Below are 18,493 nucleotides of genomic sequence, written 5' to 3'. Positions count from 1 at the left end.
CAGGAAATGCATAGGGAGAGACTGAACATGTACAAACCGAAAGGGAAACTGGCATGTTCGTATACCGAGTGTGTGGTCGTGAACCGAGGTAAAAGTTTGGCAAACGTTTTGGTTGTAAATGTGACATTAAGTTTATTGGATTAACAGAATATATGCAATATGCATCATAACAAAATTAGACAGGTGCATAAATTTGGGCACCCCAACAGAGATATTACATCAATGCTTAGTTGAGCCTCCTTTTACAAATATAACAGCCTCTAGATGCCTTCTATAGCCTTTGATGAGTGTCTGGATTCTGGATGAAGGTATTTTTGACCATTCTTCCATACAAAATCTCTCCAATTCAGTTAAATTTGATGTCTGCCGAGCATGGACAGCCTGCTTTAAATCATCCAATAGATTTTCGATGGTATTCAAGTCGGGACTGTGACGGCCATTCTGGAACATTGTACTTCTCCATCTGCATGAATGCTTTTGTAGATTTCCAACTGTGTTTTGGGTCTTTGGCTTGTTAGAATCCAACCCCTGCGTACCTTCAACTTTGTGACTGATGCTTGAACATTATCCTGAAGAATTTGTTGATATTGGGTTGAGTTCATCCGACCCTCGACTTTAACAAGGGCCCCAGTCTCTGAACTGGCCACGCAGCCCCACAGCATGATGGAACCTCCATTAAATTTGACAGTACATAGCAGGTGTTTTTCTTAGAATGCGGTGTTCTTCCGCCATGCAAAGCACTTTTTGTTATGACCAAATAACTCAGTTTTTGTCTCATCAGTCCAGAGCACTTTGTTCCAAAATGAATCTGGCGAGCATTTGCATACAACAAACGGCTCTGTTTTTGACATGAGAGCAGAAAGGGCTTCTTTGTCATCACCCTGCCATATAGATAGTTTTTGTGCAAATTGTGCTTAATTGTAGAACGATGTACAGATGCACCATCTGCAGCAAGATGTTCTTGCAGGTCTTTGGAGGTGATCTGTGGGTTGTCTGTAACCATTCTCACAATCCTGTGCATATGCTGCACCTGTATTTTTCTTGCCCTGCCAGACCTGGGTTTAACAGCAACTGTGCCTGTGGCCTTCCATTTCCTGATTACATTCCTTACAGTTAAAACATACAGTTTAAGCCTCTGAGTTAGCTTTTTGTAACCTTCCCCTAAACCATGATATTGAACAATCTTTGTTTTCAGATCTTTTGAGAGTTGCTTTGAGGATCCCATGCTGTTACTCTTCAGAGGAGAGTCAAAGGCAAGCACAACTTGCAATTGACCACCTTAAATACCTTTTCTCATGATTGTACACCCTTGTCTATGAAGTTCATGGCTTAACGAGCTAATCCAACCAATTTGGTGTTGCACGTAATCAGTATTGAGCAGTTTCATGCATTCAAATCAGCAAAATTACAAGGGTACCCAAATTTTTGCACAGCCAGTTTTTCACATTTGATTTAATTGCATACAACTAAATACTGCTTCACTAAAAATCTTTGTTTGGAAAACACCCAAGGAGCTCATATGTTCTTAGGAAATGAAAGACATGCCACTGTTATCTTTTTTGTTCAAAGTAGAGTAAATTATTATGCAGGCTGAGAGGGGTTCCCACACTTTTTAATATGACTGTATATAACACAATAAAACTTTTCTCATATTTGTATTTTATTTTAAAAATTGTTTAATGTTTGGAATATAGATATATATGTTATTTAACCCTGCTATTTTAAGTCTTTTTTTCTTTAAGGTTCAAGTCATAAAATCATTTTTTTCCTGTGTATATTTGAATAATGGAATCAGTGATACCCTTTATTTTAGGTGGCAGAATTTTTTGGGCAACTTCTATATACGCATTATTTCTGATCCTCCCCCATTCACCATATAAGTCACTCATATCACATTGCACACATGTTGCTATTTTCAGCTGAGGTTAAGTGGCAAGGAAGATTTAAAGGATAATCGATACCCAGTTTACAGGTTTATTTATGTTTATTTTTCTACAAATATATTCTCTTTGACATTGGTGGTTTTTTTTGGATTGTTGGTTATTGTTTTACACTTCAATATTTACATAGTAACTCACATTTTATTCAAAAAACAAGTGCAGAGATTAAATTAGAATGTTTATTTGTAGTTGGCATGTTGAAAGGAAGTGTAAGAATGTCTTGTTTTGTTTTGATTTTTAATATTGATTTCTATTTTGCTGTATACAAAATGTATTATGTGTTGTATCTTTAAGTGCATTACTTTCCTATTTGTGAAGTAGAATTATGACTAAAATACAAAACTGATGTAACACTGGTAAGATTTTTATATTCATATAAATGTAATGAAAAAGTCTTTGGCTGATGTGGTATGTACAATGCTGTTACAAGGCTTTGACATTAGATATTTAAAAGGAATGAATCAATTTACATTTCTGAGTTCTAATAATACTTATTAAGCTTGAAAAGTAAGTTGTTATTTATTAAGTTATGAAATAATTTTTCTCGGAATCCAATGTTTATTTTAATAGTGCTTATGACTTGACATGACTTGAATCATATTATTTAATAGAAACTTATGCATGTAACACGGAGCAATGTTTGTTAATTATTTTCCATGAATTTTCAAGCTGTATACTTTTAGGAAAGATATTGAAGCTTGCCTTTCTTTCCTGATACAAGTAATACATTTTTAAATATATTGCAGGAATATTACAATATAGATCTACAGTTTACTGATTTTTTTAGTACTCATTTTTAATATTTGTGTTTTTCTTTTTCTATTTTTATAGGTGGTTGAACAGGGCATGTTTGTGAAACACTGTAAAGTTGAAGTGTACCTTACTGAATTGAAACTTTGTGAAGATGGTAGCATGGACAATGTTGTAACTAGACGATTTAGTAAAGCAGATACTATAGGTGAGAATTAAATTAGAATAATGTTTTTATTCTTTTTCTTTATGTGAATAGTTCTGTGTATTAATAAACATAGTAAATATCTCATGTTTACCTTTTCTTCTTGAGCAGAAACCTGTAACATTTGAGTATAGCTTAGTATGTTTATTTTGATTTACAACAACAGAGTGTTCAGATTGAAAATACAGCCTTTGGAACATTTTCATTTAAAAAAAATACTTTAGTGCATCATAGTTAAACATCATCTTTACAGATGGGTTAATGTTCATTGGAAATGCCTTTCATTTGATAGTGTAAAGAATAATTAAATTCTTAATTATATAGCTGTTTCATTCCATAGATGTCAATGTGAGTTATTGTTTTGGAACCACCTAGGATAAGTTTAAAATACTCAGTGTATTTTTCTGTTATTTTTACTTTTTCTGTTAAATCATGGAGAAAATTTTAAGGCACACTAAAAAACTATTTAACATTGATATCTTTCCAGTTTTTAAAATTGTTTTTAAAGATATGCTGTTGTGTTTCAGCATTAGTTTGATTTTGAAATGTTTGTTTTGGTTGGCCACAAGGAGAAACAGGGGAATGAATACTTAATTCGATGCCACTAAATAATGCAGCTTAAAAAAAATCAGACTATTATCCTTTGTTTTTTTCCTGCCCTAAAGTCACACATATAGTGTTTAATAATATGCGCTATAACATGTGAGTTACAGTTTGGCTATGAGAATAGGTTTGCCATACCTCGCTGAAATTTTTATAACAATTAAATTTAGTAGAAATATGTGGACATGCATAACATTTTAGTATAGTTATTGTTGTCTCATAATTGTTAATAATTAAGAAAACAGCCGTTGGTTTTGTTAAATGTAATAGAGTGACAGATTTTCATCTTTTTCTCTTTTTATTTGCATTTACACCTAACATGGGGTATATTCTTTTATTAAACTCCCACTGTCATTTTTATTTATTGTACTGTAGATGTACTGAAGTTTACTTTGTATAGTATCAAATTTATTTCAGAAAAGCTACCATTCTAAAACCTTTAATTTTCTTATTTGGAATGACTGCTTAATATGTTTTTTTCTGTCAGTTTCAGTTTATTAAAGTATTTATGCATGCTTGTTTACCTGTTATGATTTTAACATAATCTACAAATCTTTTTAATGTTGGTGGAAAATGTAACATCTACACAAATAGGGAGATTATATTGAGATTCCAGAATTAAATGCTATAATTTTAATTTCAGTTTAAAGTTATCTTTATTGAGTGCAGTAAATTATATAGTAATTGCACATACAATATGAAAAAATTAAACAATCTCTAAAAACAGTTACAAAATAAATAGAGAAACATGAAAACATGCAAATATGTTTCTGTCTATCTATCAATCTTATCTATCTATCTTTAGATGCTTCATCAGGCACTTTTGTACCAAACTCTCTTTAGGGATGCTTAAAAAACAAAAGTGATGTTTCATGGTGCAGTTTGTGCCATTTGTATTCATCTCTGCTTTTAAATCTTCATACATTTTTTTCTGAAAAATGTATCAATTTTTTTTATTGCATTTGTTTTCTTGCTCGTGGTACAAAAGTGCCCTACCAATTCTGTGAGAAAAAAGGATTAAAGTAAAAAACTTTAAGCTTTCTTGCAGAAGCCAAAGGTTATATTAATGACACATCGGTAAGAACAAGTCTGTAACAACTTCCAAAATTGCAGATCACATTTGTTCAAAAAATGCCACAGAAGGGTGTAAGCCATCGGGTCGGCCTGTCATCTAGGATGAAGTGAAAATGGTGATTTAAATTTGATTTTATTTTACTGGTAATCTACCAGACCAATCAGTTTTCTCAAATAATGTGTTAAATACTTGTATCATGACATGTGCAAAGTATTGTGCAATTTGGTTTTATATATATTTTAAGTTATTGATATTTTTAATGTTAACTGCCAAAGTTACAAATGTTCCCCATTTAACACTAGAATTACCAAAGCCTACGAAAAAACTGGTAAACCCGGCCCACCTTATATCCCTTTGCAGCTCTCTGTCAGCGTCTTTTGTCTTGTAAATGTGCCGAACAAGACAAGCAGCAAGCAGCCTACTATTCCATCCCCCCACTGCCGCAGAACAGGCACAAAGTTCTCCAAGCTCAAGCCTTGATTATCTGGGAGTCAGCTACCTAGAATTGTATAGGGAAATAATATATCATTATTTGGAACACATGCATTTCGTGTGTGTTCCATTTCTGCAACAATCTATGGAAACACATCGTTTAAACAAACATTTTCATATTTAAGTAATAAATGACAAAATGTAGACGTAAAATGTGTAATGTGTGAAGCCCAAAGTCCAAAGATCAAATAAACACTTTGACAAAAGGTACAAGGATGATACAACAGCTTCCATGGTGCAGCGGTAAGAATTGCTGATTTTTAATCAAGAGTCCCCCGGTTCGATCCTGACTGCCTCACAAATTTACCGATTTGAGTAGTAAGCTGCTCTTATTGTAAATATTATACAATAAAGACATACATTTGATTTGCGTCTGTAACAGCCGGTGTAAATTTATAGTGTTTGTAAAAGTTAGCCCTTTTTTTTCACTTTTATTCTTTCAGTCACGATACAACAAGAGATCTGATGCTGTTAGTTTTTATTTGAAACTGGGAATAACTATAGATGTGAGTGGTATTTTGAGACAGTGGAACTGGAAATTCTCAGATCTGGAGGGATAAAAGCTAACACAGTGCTGGTGTATCATGTCTTCTTGGTATCTCATTGTCACTTTAATTTTTTTTCTTTTTTATTGAGTGTTCCTGGTCATGCTGAATTAGTATGCACCTTATGGTCCATAATGTCAAAGCCGAACTGACAAAAAAACAGACATAAGTATACCATAAGTATGCATAACTGTAAGGGTGGTTTTAAGTACAAATTTTATTTGTCTTTGGTCATTTTGGAAATAGGCTCACATTTTATTGTGAAAAGGCTTATGGTGACCCTATTCTAAAATATAGATTTGTTTCTTACCAGGCTTAGGTTTTTTGTTATGTAGACCCAAACATACGTCCTTCACCTCAGCTCTTGTCTTTCTGTCATGTCACTCACCTGTCTCGAAAGGAAACTCTGCTCGCATCTACAGAGCAAATGAGTGTGACAGTCACACAGTACAACTTGAATGGTTAGTAGTTGCCCTTGACAGTGATGGCTCTCAGGTCTGGCAGTTACAGCATGCTGTAGCTCAGGTATCTTACAGCATCGTCTGGTTTTTGTTACTTTCTTTTCTTGCTTTCACTTGAAGCTGTTGAGCTTTTAAAGACTGTATGGGACACAATAATAATATCCCTAACCCTGCTGTCTGTCCAGTCTCACTTTGGCAGCAGTACCAGTTCATGTTCACACTTTGTGCATGCACAAAGGTATTAAATCTGTCAATGTTTATGTTGCTGGCATGTTATGACAGTGTGTCTAGTGGTTCAATGGCCATGTGGAAAGTCCAGAAATTACCATTTTAATAGTCTACTTGATGCTGAATCTTTTGATTGTCTGCTTTAAGCAGCAAAAGCAAAGCCCCCTTTTAGTACTTCTTTTTTTATAGCTTAGGCTAGTTGCTGCTGCAAAAATACAAAAGTTAAAAAAGTGCATACAGTCTTATAGACACTAATGTTTTTTGATGGAGGCTGTATTGAACCACATAGCAAGAGCTGCCAGTGGCCATGCACATCATTGGCAATGTAAGATAAATGAACAGCAGATTGCATGAGCCAGATAACGCCCACCCAAACCAAAAGTCCACCACCTCAAAATGACTTCCTGTCATTATAATTCATATCCATTTTCCTCCTATGTTAAATCTACCTCAAGTGATTAAGGTTCTTCTATTAAGGCACCAAAATACATCTAGTTCATAACAGTGATATTACTCTAAAGCTTTTAATAAGCACACAAAGTATTACAAGAGTATTTTATAACTCCATTAACACCTGCAATATCACTTTAAGTAATGAGTTGGTCTATCATTCCAGTGCTGTGAACAAATTTATATTTTTTATTTGTTATATTAATAGGGTTTGTTTTTCATTTTCTAATTAGATGCAATAGAAAAAGAAATGAGAAAATTGTTTAGCATTCCTGATGAGAAAGAGACAAGATTGTGGAACAAGTACATGAGCAATACATTTGAACCCCTAAGCAAACTGGACAGCACAATTCAAGATGCCGGTCTTTATCAGGGACAAGTGAGTAATAACTGGTTTTAGGTCTTGTTTAGTTTTTAAACCTTTTACTTAAGTAGAATGCTTCAAGAATATTCTAGCTATGATCAATCTTTGTTTTATGCAGCACCAATAACAATTTATACCACACAAGGTGCTCTATAAATTGTAACACATATACAAATGCAATAATGTTTTCTAATGTTTTTAGAACTGTCTGAAGTGTCTGTAAGAGAGGAGTAAACAGTCAATATTTTGTGATGGCAGATTGTAGTGTAAATGTACGTCCAAGACTAGACTTGTTATGTAGATGGAAATGCTAAATAACAAGCTTTTTTTAAGGTTCTTAATTATTTTTAATCAGTTTCTTATGGAAAATTATGCTTTCAGCGCATATTCAGATGGTGCATGATACTTTGGCAATTTACACACATGGTTATCTCTAAGGGTTCAGTAATACTGTCTTCCATGGATTGAAATAAACCTCCATCCATTTATGTTTATGCTCACCTTTAGTTCACATCTGATAAGGCTTGCACTGTATTTTGTCTTGGATGTACCTGTAGAATAGGGTTAATCTGCATTATATTGTGTTTCTTTTATCAATCGAAAAACACTATGAGTTGATATACACAAGAATTACAGAAATTAGGTCATTGTTTACATGTAAAAATCAACAAACTGAATTATACAGAATACACAGTTCAAAATTTTTTAGAAGATTATTGTTTTTCCCTGTTAAGCAGAAGATTATTTTCTGTTTTAATTTTGCTAGTTTTTCATTACCTCATTTTCTCTTTGTAATTGAATGTTGATGGGACATAGCAAAAACTTACAATGGCTCTCATTATTGTCTTGTATGAATCCATCACTTTAAGTAAAACAATAACAACATTTATTTATATAGCACATTTTCATACAAAAAATGTAGCTCAAAGTGTTTTACAAAATGAAGAATAGAAAAATAGAAGACACAATAAAAAATAAAAATAAGTCATTAATTAACATAGAATAAGTAAGGTCCGATGGCCGGGGTGGACAGAAAAAACAAAAAACTCCAGACGACTGGAGAAAAAAAATAAAATCTGCAGGGATTCCAGACCAAGAGACCACCCAGTCCCCTCTGGGCAATCTACCTAACATAAATTAAACAGTCCTCTTTGTATTTAGGGTTCTCATGGAAGGACTTGATGATGATGGTCACGTAGACTTTCTGGCTTTCAGTCCATCAATGTTGGAGCATCATGATGCTTTGAGTAGGTGGTGGTGGCACAGGCCGCCACCACAAAGAAACCAGAAAAAGAAAGGAGAAAGCCATGTTAAAGTAATGTGTTTTCAGCAGTTTTTTAAAGTGCTCCACTGTATTAGCCTGGCGAATTCCTATTGGCAGGCTATTCCAGATTTTAGGTGCATAACAGCAGAAGGCCGCCTCACTACATCTTTTAAGTTTAGCTTTTGGAATTCTAAGGAGATACTCATTTGAGGATCTAGGGTTACGATTTGGAATATCCGACATTCAGTCAGACATTCCGATATATAAGATGGAGCGAGATTATTTAAGGCTTTATAAACCCTAAGCAGAATTTTAAAGTCAACCCTGAATGACACAGGTAAACAGTGTAGTGACATCAAAACTGGAGAGATGTGCTCAGATTTTCTTTTCCTAGTTAGGATTCTAGCAGCTGCATTCTGCACTCATTGCAAGTGATTTATGTCTTTTTTGAGTAGTCCTGAGAGGAGTGCGTTACAGTAATCTTGTCGACTAAAAACAAAAGCGTGAATTAATTTCTCAGCATCTTTCAATGATATAAGAGGTCTAACTTTTGCTATGTTTCTTAAGTGAAAAAATGCTGTTCTAGTGGTCTGATGAATATGTGATTTAAAATTCAGATTACAGTCAACAGTTACCCCTAAGTTTTTTACTTCCGTCTTAACTTTTAATACTAATGCATCAAGTTTATTTCTGATAACCTCATTGTATCCATTATTGCCAATTACTAAAATTTCAGTTTTCTCTTTATTTAGTTTGAGAAAATTTCTATTCATCCATTCAGAAATACCAGTAAGACATTGTGTTAGTGAATCGAGAGAGTCGGAGTCATCAGGTGCTATTGATAAGTACAGCTGGGAAAATAAAAAGAATATTGTGCTTTTTTTTGTTTTTACAATTTAAATTCAACCACTTAAGCCATCTAAAAGCATTAACAGTAATATTTAGGCAGCTTGCTTAAAAGCTGTTTTGAGTTTTATTTTACCTTGGCACAGACAAAAACATGTAGCTATGCCCCAAATTTCAAACTGGTGTCCAGTATTTTGTCAAATGATTTCATCTTTTATTCTGATTCCAGTAAACTTATAGGTGAATAGTGTTGAATCGGAAAAACTCACTAAAGCATTTTTTGCGAATATTTTCCTTGTAATTAGCCATGCGGCTGGCTTAGGCAAACTGAGCTACCCCACCCCACGCCAAAACCCCCGTATACTTTGTGAGTCAATATGACATCACACAGCTGTAGTAGCCTTGTGCACAACTTTCATGCATGCCTACTGTAAGATCATTGCCAACTTGGTAAACACTGCTGTGTGATATTTTTTCCCCCGTCTCTAACTGCACTTGTTTCTTCCACTTGTGGTAGTTTCAACCTTCCTCTCTCTTCAGTTGGTATATGTGGGTTATTAGTAAGCTTAAAAATGTAAAATGTGTCCCGAAGCCGCAAAGGTTAAGAAACAAGGGCAGACTTCTATTCTGCATGTGTTAAAAAAAAATCTGCACTATTACTAGTACTGTCTATAATTATCATTGTGCACTTGGCAACAGGGCACCACATAGCTAATTATGCATGTAAATTAGCCATGTGCTCAACAAAATCTTACTGAGCCAAAAGAGCCCTCTTATTTAGAAAACACAGAAATAATAAAACCAAAAGATTTATTACTATTTTCAAGACATTTCCTTATTTGTGATGGAAGAAGCAAATGTGGAGCATCTGTACAGATACATGAGAAACAAAGTTGCCCAGAGCTGTAACTTCAACAATGAAAGGAAATGATCCCACAATGACGTTTCAGGGCATGATTAATCTATTCCTCAAGAATGGCACTCCCTCTCAGCGCAATGATCTGTATTTTATTTACTTATTCCTAGCTTGTGTCTGTTTGTTGTACTTTATTTGTGGTATTCATTCCTTCTGTGTCTTTTGTTTTTTGAGGTACAGTGACGCAGTGGTTACCACCACTATCTCACAACTTAGATCAGATAATTGGCCACATAAAACCATTCTGTGGTTTTGTTAAACTTGAGGCAAAGAAAATTCAGCAGGGCTCGTTTGACACTCAGTGTTTTTTCTTGTGCGTGATACTTTTTTAGGGAATGTGTTATTTGCTTGGTGAGACCTCTCTTGTGTGCTGTAGTTGTGTTCCACAATGTAGTAGTCCAAGGCTATGATCCTTTTTTCTGAAACAATACTTCAGTTTAAGCTTTTGATGAGTTGCTTTTCTAGCACAAAGCCAGAGGTAGAAAGTAGGTGTAAACCAGTTTCAAGTATATATGTTTAATTACATTTTGATTATTTTTACCTAAGCAATACTGGACTTCTTAAGCCAGCCTTACAGTATGCACGTCCTTATGTGTAATAAAATTGCTACATTATTAAATTACAATTTATAGATATTTTATATACAGTCAATAAATCAAAACTTTCTAGATAGTTATAAAAAAAAAAACTTCAGAAATCTGAAATAATGATTAAGTGCATAAAAACAAATAAAAAGGTGACTTTTTTTGCCAGTGATATACAGTAGCTATATAGTTTTAATTAAGAAAGTGACATAGAATGTTTGTATCAAAAGTAAACTGCCTAATTGCCCATTACTTTATTAAAATATTATATATATGCTTTTAGTGATAATTTTATGATTTGAATGAAGGTTTTATATAAAAGTACTGGGACAGTTTTGTGCTTTATGTTAATTGGCCACAAAAAATGCAAAACCTATTGCAGAGTTAATTTATGTAAGCATTTATTTTTTTGGATATTGGGAATCTGCTGAAATTGAACTTGGGACACCAGAGTTGCATTTGACTGATTGATTCTAGTTTGTATTTTTTGAAGTAACCTATAGCCAGTTTAGTGAAATTACCAATTAAAATATTAGATTAGATTAGGTGTGTATGCATCATTTGGTTTATTGTAACATCAGTATGCAGTGCTGGTTTTCACTAACAGTTATTTGTGGAACTTTATGAAGTTATATTTCTTATAGGTTCTTGTAATAGAAAAAAGAAATGATGATGGAACATGGCCAAGAGGCTGCTCTGCACCCAAGTAAGTTTTTTGCTTTTGACATCGCTGTTTCTCAGACAGTATTTTATGCTAAAAAATTAAAAGTATTTTTAGAATAATTTGCATAGTGCGGTCGGAAAATACAATGTGATGCCAAATGAGCGTTGTCGTTACCCTTCTAACATATCAGCAAATCTTACACAGATCCCCACCCCCAATATTACAGCTTTAATGAGAAATAAAGAGCTGTGAATAGTTGCATGTGATTCTGAACTGGAACAGAAGCTTCAACTGGCAAACACTCTGTCCTTCTGAGCTACCTCACAACCAAATTATAAAATGTTTGAGCACTTCTCTTTACCTGAAGGTTCAGAACATAAAAAACTAAATTCAGAAAGTAAAACTACAAAAATTAATTTCTGACAATTCATCCAAGATACTTTTGTACCAGATACACATATGAGCATCCATATCACAGAAATCTGAGCCATTACCCAGTTGAGCACTGACATTTTCTTATAGCTGCAGTTAGTATCAATAGATGTCATCCTTCAAAGCATTAAATCCACTGTCCTCCAAACTGGCAAAATGCTTAAAGTTGCATAGAGGCTATCTTCTTGCAAAATGCTTAAAGTTGCATTAAGGCTGTGTTCTTGCAAACCAGTACAAACTAGAACTGTACAATACATACTTTTATGTAGAGTCGCCACACATTCCTACTGTAGGTAAACACCAGAATAGAATGGAGGTCACCCATGTCTGAGTAATCTGATTTCAGGATAAAAAGTGTTCATAGATACAAATCTGATTGTATCTGATATTTTTAATGTTGCCATATATGATGATTTCTGTTGCCAAGCTCTAGTTTAAATGGAACAGTAGTGAGAGGGCAATCAATTTTGATCAATTCACAAACTCCATTTGCTTAAGTGTAGTACCAGACCTGCAGGATTTGCCTGCATACATTTATCAGTTTACCGTTCTCCTACCCTTTGACATACTGCATTTTTCTAGACACAGAAATTTCTAATTTTGACTCATCATTTCAAGAGTACCAGCTGCTGTTTTTCTGCACACCAGTCCTTGTGTTTTCATGTGCAAGTCATTTGACTTTACTTCTAACTTGGAGGACTGGGTTTTTAGTTGCATCTCTTCCATGAAGACCAATTCTTGTAAGACTTTTCTAGACTTTAGATGGGATGTACTAGGGTAATGGTTTCTTCCAGTTATGAAGCTTGATGAGTTTCTCATTTGCTGTACTCAGTTTCTGTGGCTGATCAGCCTTGCCCTGTCGTCAGCCTTGCCTGTTTGTTTGAGATTGGGTGGAAGTGCCTGAACAGCACAACTGTAAATACCAGTCTGATACAAAATTTCTTCTTGGGGAAAACCTTGATAAAAGGAGATCACCCACTGTCTTGTTGCTATGCTCATTTTTATTCTCTCTGCACCGCTGTTCTTTTTGAGTTAATCACTTTGGCTCAATCTACATACTGTGGCATTGAATTAGCACGTGTTTAGATAGATTAGATAGATATACTCTAGCAGGAGCATACTGATATAAAACAATATTAAATTAAAGAGTGATAAAAATGCAGGTATAACATACAATAACTTTGTATAATGTTAACGTTTAACCCCCCCCGGGTGGAATTGAAGAGTTGCATAATATTTGTTTAATCAAGCAGTGAGTTATGAGCATATTTTAGTTTCATTCTTCAAAGACATTCAAATATCTTATTGCAGGTCCTGGAGGGCTTCAGTGGCTGCAGGTTTTCACTTTAACTATTTTTTTTTTTAATTTAAACCCTTTTATTTGCTTCTAAGCAGTATGTTTTCTAGGCTTAATTGTAGTTAACTCATTTGTTACAGTTTAAAACCCTTAGTTTCCTATTTTTGTTTTAAACAGCTGCATTTAGATTTTGTATCCCATTTTCAATCAATCAATCAATCAATCAATCAATCAATCAATCAACATTTATTTATATAGCACATATTCATACAAAAAAAATGTAGCTCAAAGTGCTTTACAAAATGAATAGAGAAATAGAAGACACAATAAAAGATAAACATAAGTCAACATTAATTAACATAGAATAAGAGTAAGGTCCGATGGCCAGGGTGGACAGAAAAACAAAAACTCCAAAGGCTGGAGAAAAAAATAAAATCTGTAGGGGTTCCAGACCAAGAGACCGCCCAGTCCCCTCTGGGCATTCTACCTAACATAAATCATCATATTTTCATGGAAGGACCTGATGATGATGGTCACGTAGACTTCTGGCTTTCAGTCCATCATTGTTGGAGCATCATGATGCTTTGAGTAGGTGGTGGTGGCGCAGGCCTCCACCACAAAGAAACCGGAAAAAGAAACAGAAGAGTGAGTAGGGGTCAGTACGGATTTTAGAGCCACCATGAATAGTTATTATGAATAATTGAACATACAGAGTATCAGGATTATGTTAAAGTGAAGTTATAAAAAGGCCATGTTAAAGTAATGTGTTTTCAGCAGTGTTTTAAAGTGCTCTACTGTATTTGCCTGGCGAATTCCTATTGGCAGGCTATTCCAGATTTTAGGTGCATAGCAGCAGAAGGCCGCCTCACCACTTCTTTTAAGTTTAGCTTTTGGAATTATAAGGAGACACTCATTTGAAGATCTAAGGTTACGATTTGGAATATAACGTGTCAGGCATTCCGATATATAAGATGGAGCGAGATTATTTAAGGCTTTATAAACCATAAGCAGTATTTTAAAGTCAATCCTGAATGACACAGGCAACCAGTGTAGTGACATCAAAACTGGAGAAATGTGTTGGATTTTCTTTTCCCAGTTAGGATTCTAGCAGCTGCATTCTGCACTCGTTGCAAATGATTTATGTCTTTTTTGGGTAGTCCTGAGAGGAGTGCGTTACAGTAATCTAGTCTACTGAAAACAAAAGCGTGAATTAATTTCTCAGCATCTTTCAATGATATAAGAGGTCTAACTTTAGCTATGTTTCTTAAATGAAAAATGCTGTCCTAGTGGTCTGATGAATATGCGATTTAAAATTCAGATTACAGTTAACGGTTACCCCTAAATTTTTTACTTCCGTCTTAACTTTTAATCCTAGTGCATTAAGTTTATTTCTGATAACCTTGCTGAATCCATTATTGCCAATTACCAAAATTTCAGTTTTCTCTTTATTTAGTTTGAGAAAATTACTATTCATCCATTCAGAAATACCAGTAAGACATTGTGTTAGTGTATCGAAAGAGTCGGAGTCATCAGGTGCTATTGATAAGTACAGCTGTGTGTCATCAGCATAGCTGTGGTAGCTCACATTGTAACCTGAGATAATCTGACCTAACGGAAGCATATAGATTGAGAATAACAGCGGACCCAGGATAGAGCCTTGTGGAACACCATATCGGATATCATGTGTCTTTGAGATTTGATTACCACAACTCACAAAGAATTTTCTCCCTGCCAGGTAGGATTCAAACCAATTTAAGACACTGCCAGAGAGGCCCACCCATTGACTAAGGCGATTTCTAAGAATATTGTGATCAATGGTGTCAAATGCAGCACTCAGATCTAAGAGGATGAGAACAGATAAATGGCCTCTGTCTGCATTTACCCGCAAGTCATTTACTACTTTAACAAGTGCAGTTTCTGTACTGTGATTTTCTTAACCATCCACCAGTTAAAAATAAAATGCAAATAGCGAAGAAACCACCAGCTGTCCAGCTAATTTGTTTCTATTTTCAATGGTTAATATGCATCATTAAGTGACTGTGTTAATAAATTGTTTAGATATACAGTAAATAGAGTGTGAAAGAAGAGACCATGAAGTGCAAATCTTTTCCATTCCAAAAAAACACATGGATACTGTTCTTGGGGGGAAAAAAAAATATCCAATACCAGTAATTACCAACAAAGACAGAACAGAATCATTGACCATAAAAATATAATGCACACATTTAGAAACTACTATAAGTCCTTATATTCTACTCAGTTTAAAGAAGACTAGACAAAACCTAATGCGTTTTTGGATGCGTTACAGATACCACAACTCTCAGTGCAGAGGAATTAAATAAACCTCTCACACTCTCAGAATTACTAGATTCTATAAACTCACTTCAGAGTGGGAAAGCAGCAGGCCCTGATTGCTACCCTGCTGAATTTTATAAAAAAAAAATTCTCAATTAAGTTAACTTCCTTTTTATTAGCAACATTTACAGAATGTAGAGACAAGCTAGCTAGAAGGATTGAGAAAGTGCTTCATTCGGTAATATCACAAGACCAAACTGGATTTATTAAAGGCAGACACTTCCAATCCTCGACACCTGTTTAATGTACAGTCGACCCTTGACATACGACCGGCCTGACATGCGAACAACTTGATTTACGACCAAAATTTTTGTTTTGATTTACGACCAACATCTTGCGTTACGACCCGAATGCGGTCACATGTATCCGCTTGTGCGATTGTAAACAACTGCCGAGAGTGTTCGTAATCGTCAGTCGGAGCCCAGATACATGTGTTTGTGGACGTAATTTCGGTCAGTGCAGTGATTTATCTATATATATAGTTCACTAAGACAATGGCAAGCAAGACACATAATTGCTAAGGAAGGAAGAGAAGGTAACGAAGGTAAAGAAAGTGATTGTTAAGGGATATTAGCTAGCGGGCTGGCTCGGCACATGATGATGTCATCAGGCTGAGTCAGCACCGGCTTGCTTTGGAGTGTATTATTACAGAAGTTCACAACACGGCCAGCTTTGAACTGAGTGCTCGACTACTGCCATTATTAATTTGAGAAACGGCGATCACAATCGAAACGAAGAAGGAAATTATGCAGAAATATGAGAGTGGCATTTGTGATCGATCTCGCTAATATGTACAGCATGTCGAAATCCACCATCTTGACAATTTTACAAAGAAAAGATTTGCATAAGGAGGCTCCTTCTAAACAATAACCTCCTTCCGCTTCATTCATTTTTTTGCATAAGGAGGCTCCTTCTAAACAATAACAACCTTCCGCTTCATTCTCCTCCTCCTCCCTTCCTGCAGCCCAAAGATGTCAAATTAAATGGTGAGTACAGTATGAAATTGTTGTTTCTGTTAGGCTAGACACTTTTTATAACTTTTTGGTTAGTACATTAAAAATTATTGGTGTTTTGGTAAATTATGCGCATTATACAACCCTTTTTTATTATGAAAAGGTTAAGTAAGTGTTGTTGTGGGAGGTTTGGAGCGCATTATGGGTATTTCCATTATTTCTTATGGGAAAAATACTCCCGACTTACAACCAACTTGAGTTACAACCAGCCCTCGCGAACAAATTGAGTTCATAAGTCAAGGGTCCACTGTAATATATTCTCCCACAAAGTCTGACACCCTGGAGATATTATCGTTGGATGCAGAAAAAGCATTTGATATGGTTGAATGGGACTACCTTTTCACTACACTGGAGAAATTTGGGTTTGGCCCAAACACATGTGCATGGATCAAACTGTTCTATACCAGTCCTGAAGCTTCAGTTTGTACAGTATTAAAACATTATTTCAGACAACTTCAAACTATAACATAGTACTAGACAAGGATGCCCCCTGTCACCACTGCTTTTTGCAGTCACCATTGAGCCACAATGCTTATGAGATAAAGGGGATTATCAGAGAAGGACTTGGAACAGAAAATATCACTATATGCAGATGTTATGGTATTATATGTATCAGATCCACAAAATACTGTGCCTGCAGTCCTAACAGTACTAGCAGAATTTCAAAAGAATGCTTGACTCAAAATTAATTTGAATAAAAGTGTGCTCTTTCCACTGAACTCTTTAAAACACAATATTAGATGGGACACCTTCCCTTTTATCATAGCAAATCAGTTTAACTACCTAGGGGTAAACATCACAAGTAAACATAAAGCTCTTTATCAACAAAATTTTGCTGTTTGCGTGGAAACAATTAGGTAAAATCTGCATAGGTGGTCTATCCTTCATCTCACTTTAGCTGGAAGAATTAACACTGTCAAGATAATTATCATTCCTAAGCTTCTTTTTCTATTTCAAAGCATTCCAATATACAATAAATAATTTTTTAAGAGGTTAGATTCAGTCGTAACCTAATTTATTTAAAGGACGACCCTACAAAGACCTAAGGCAGAAAGTGGCATAGCTCTGCCTAACTTTCAGTTTTATTACTGGGCGGCAAGTATACAGGCTATAAAAACCTGGACATTGCCAGAAATAGATAAACATACACAGGCTTGGTTCGCAACAGAAATAAAATCCTTCAGTAGTTCTTTATATTCCCGGCTTTGTATTCCACTAAATACAAGTTATTGACAATATACTAACAACTCAATTGTGCTTTATTCACTCAAAATATAGAACCAACGTAGGAAGTACTTCAAGATAGAGAAGCTTTTATCTGTGGCACCTCTGCACAATATCCATCTTTTTCAACCCTCTGAAACATACACAGTTTTTAATATTTGGAAAACATACAGGATTGAATCACATGAGAGATTTGTACATAGAAAACGTCTTTGCATCTTACAATTACACTATCCAAATTTAACTTTCCATCAATACACTTCTTTCACTACCTCCTAATTAGAAACTTTGCTAAACAAAATCTGCCCAATGTTCCTCACCTTCCACTTCTATTCTGGATTAAATATTGATCAGTAATGAAGACTCAGACAGCATTTCTGTAATATATAAAAACATTCTAAAGTCCCTTCCTTTCAAAGATCCCAGAGTACAGTGGGGAAAAGAGTGGAAGGTAGCCATACATAGAATTCACTCTAGCTCCATATGCATAAAGCATATAATTATTCAACTTAAAATCTTTTATCGAGCACATCTGTCTCATTTAAAATTGTCCATAATGTTTCCAGGGCAAGATCCAACCTGCGAACATTGCAATCAAGTCCCTCCCTCATTGGGCCGTATGTTTTGGGCATGTACCAAATTAACATCATTCTGGACCAAAATCTCATTTAGCCTTGGTGTCATAATCACTCCCATTCAATTAACAGCTGTGTTTAGTGTACTCCCAGATGGGCTTAAAGTGGAGAAGGACAACCAACCTGTAATTGCCTTTACTTCACTATTAG

General features: G+C 35.0%; 1 protein-coding gene across 4 annotated transcripts in view; it reads left to right on the top strand.

The window, feature by feature from the left end:
• Positions 1 to 18,493, top strand: part of LOC120533831 (ubiquitin carboxyl-terminal hydrolase 15-like) — a 209,991-nt gene that overhangs the window by 66,284 nt on the left and 125,214 nt on the right. For all 4 annotated transcript variants that reach the window (XM_039760853.1, XM_039760850.1, XM_039760849.1 and 1 more), the window contains exons 4-6: positions 2,772 to 2,898; positions 6,983 to 7,128; positions 11,368 to 11,429. In XM_039760853.1, coding sequence (XP_039616787.1) covers positions 2,772 to 2,898; positions 6,983 to 7,128; positions 11,368 to 11,429 — 335 coding nt within the window. The remainder of the gene's footprint in view (positions 1 to 2,771; positions 2,899 to 6,982; positions 7,129 to 11,367; positions 11,430 to 18,493) is intronic.

This window comes from Polypterus senegalus, chromosome 8 (genome assembly GCF_016835505.1).
Source record: "Polypterus senegalus isolate Bchr_013 chromosome 8, ASM1683550v1, whole genome shotgun sequence".
Lineage (NCBI taxonomy): Eukaryota > Metazoa > Chordata > Cladistia > Polypteriformes > Polypteridae > Polypterus > Polypterus senegalus.
The sequence above is the reverse complement of the archived record's forward strand: the minus strand, read 5'-3'. Positions and strand labels throughout refer to the sequence as shown.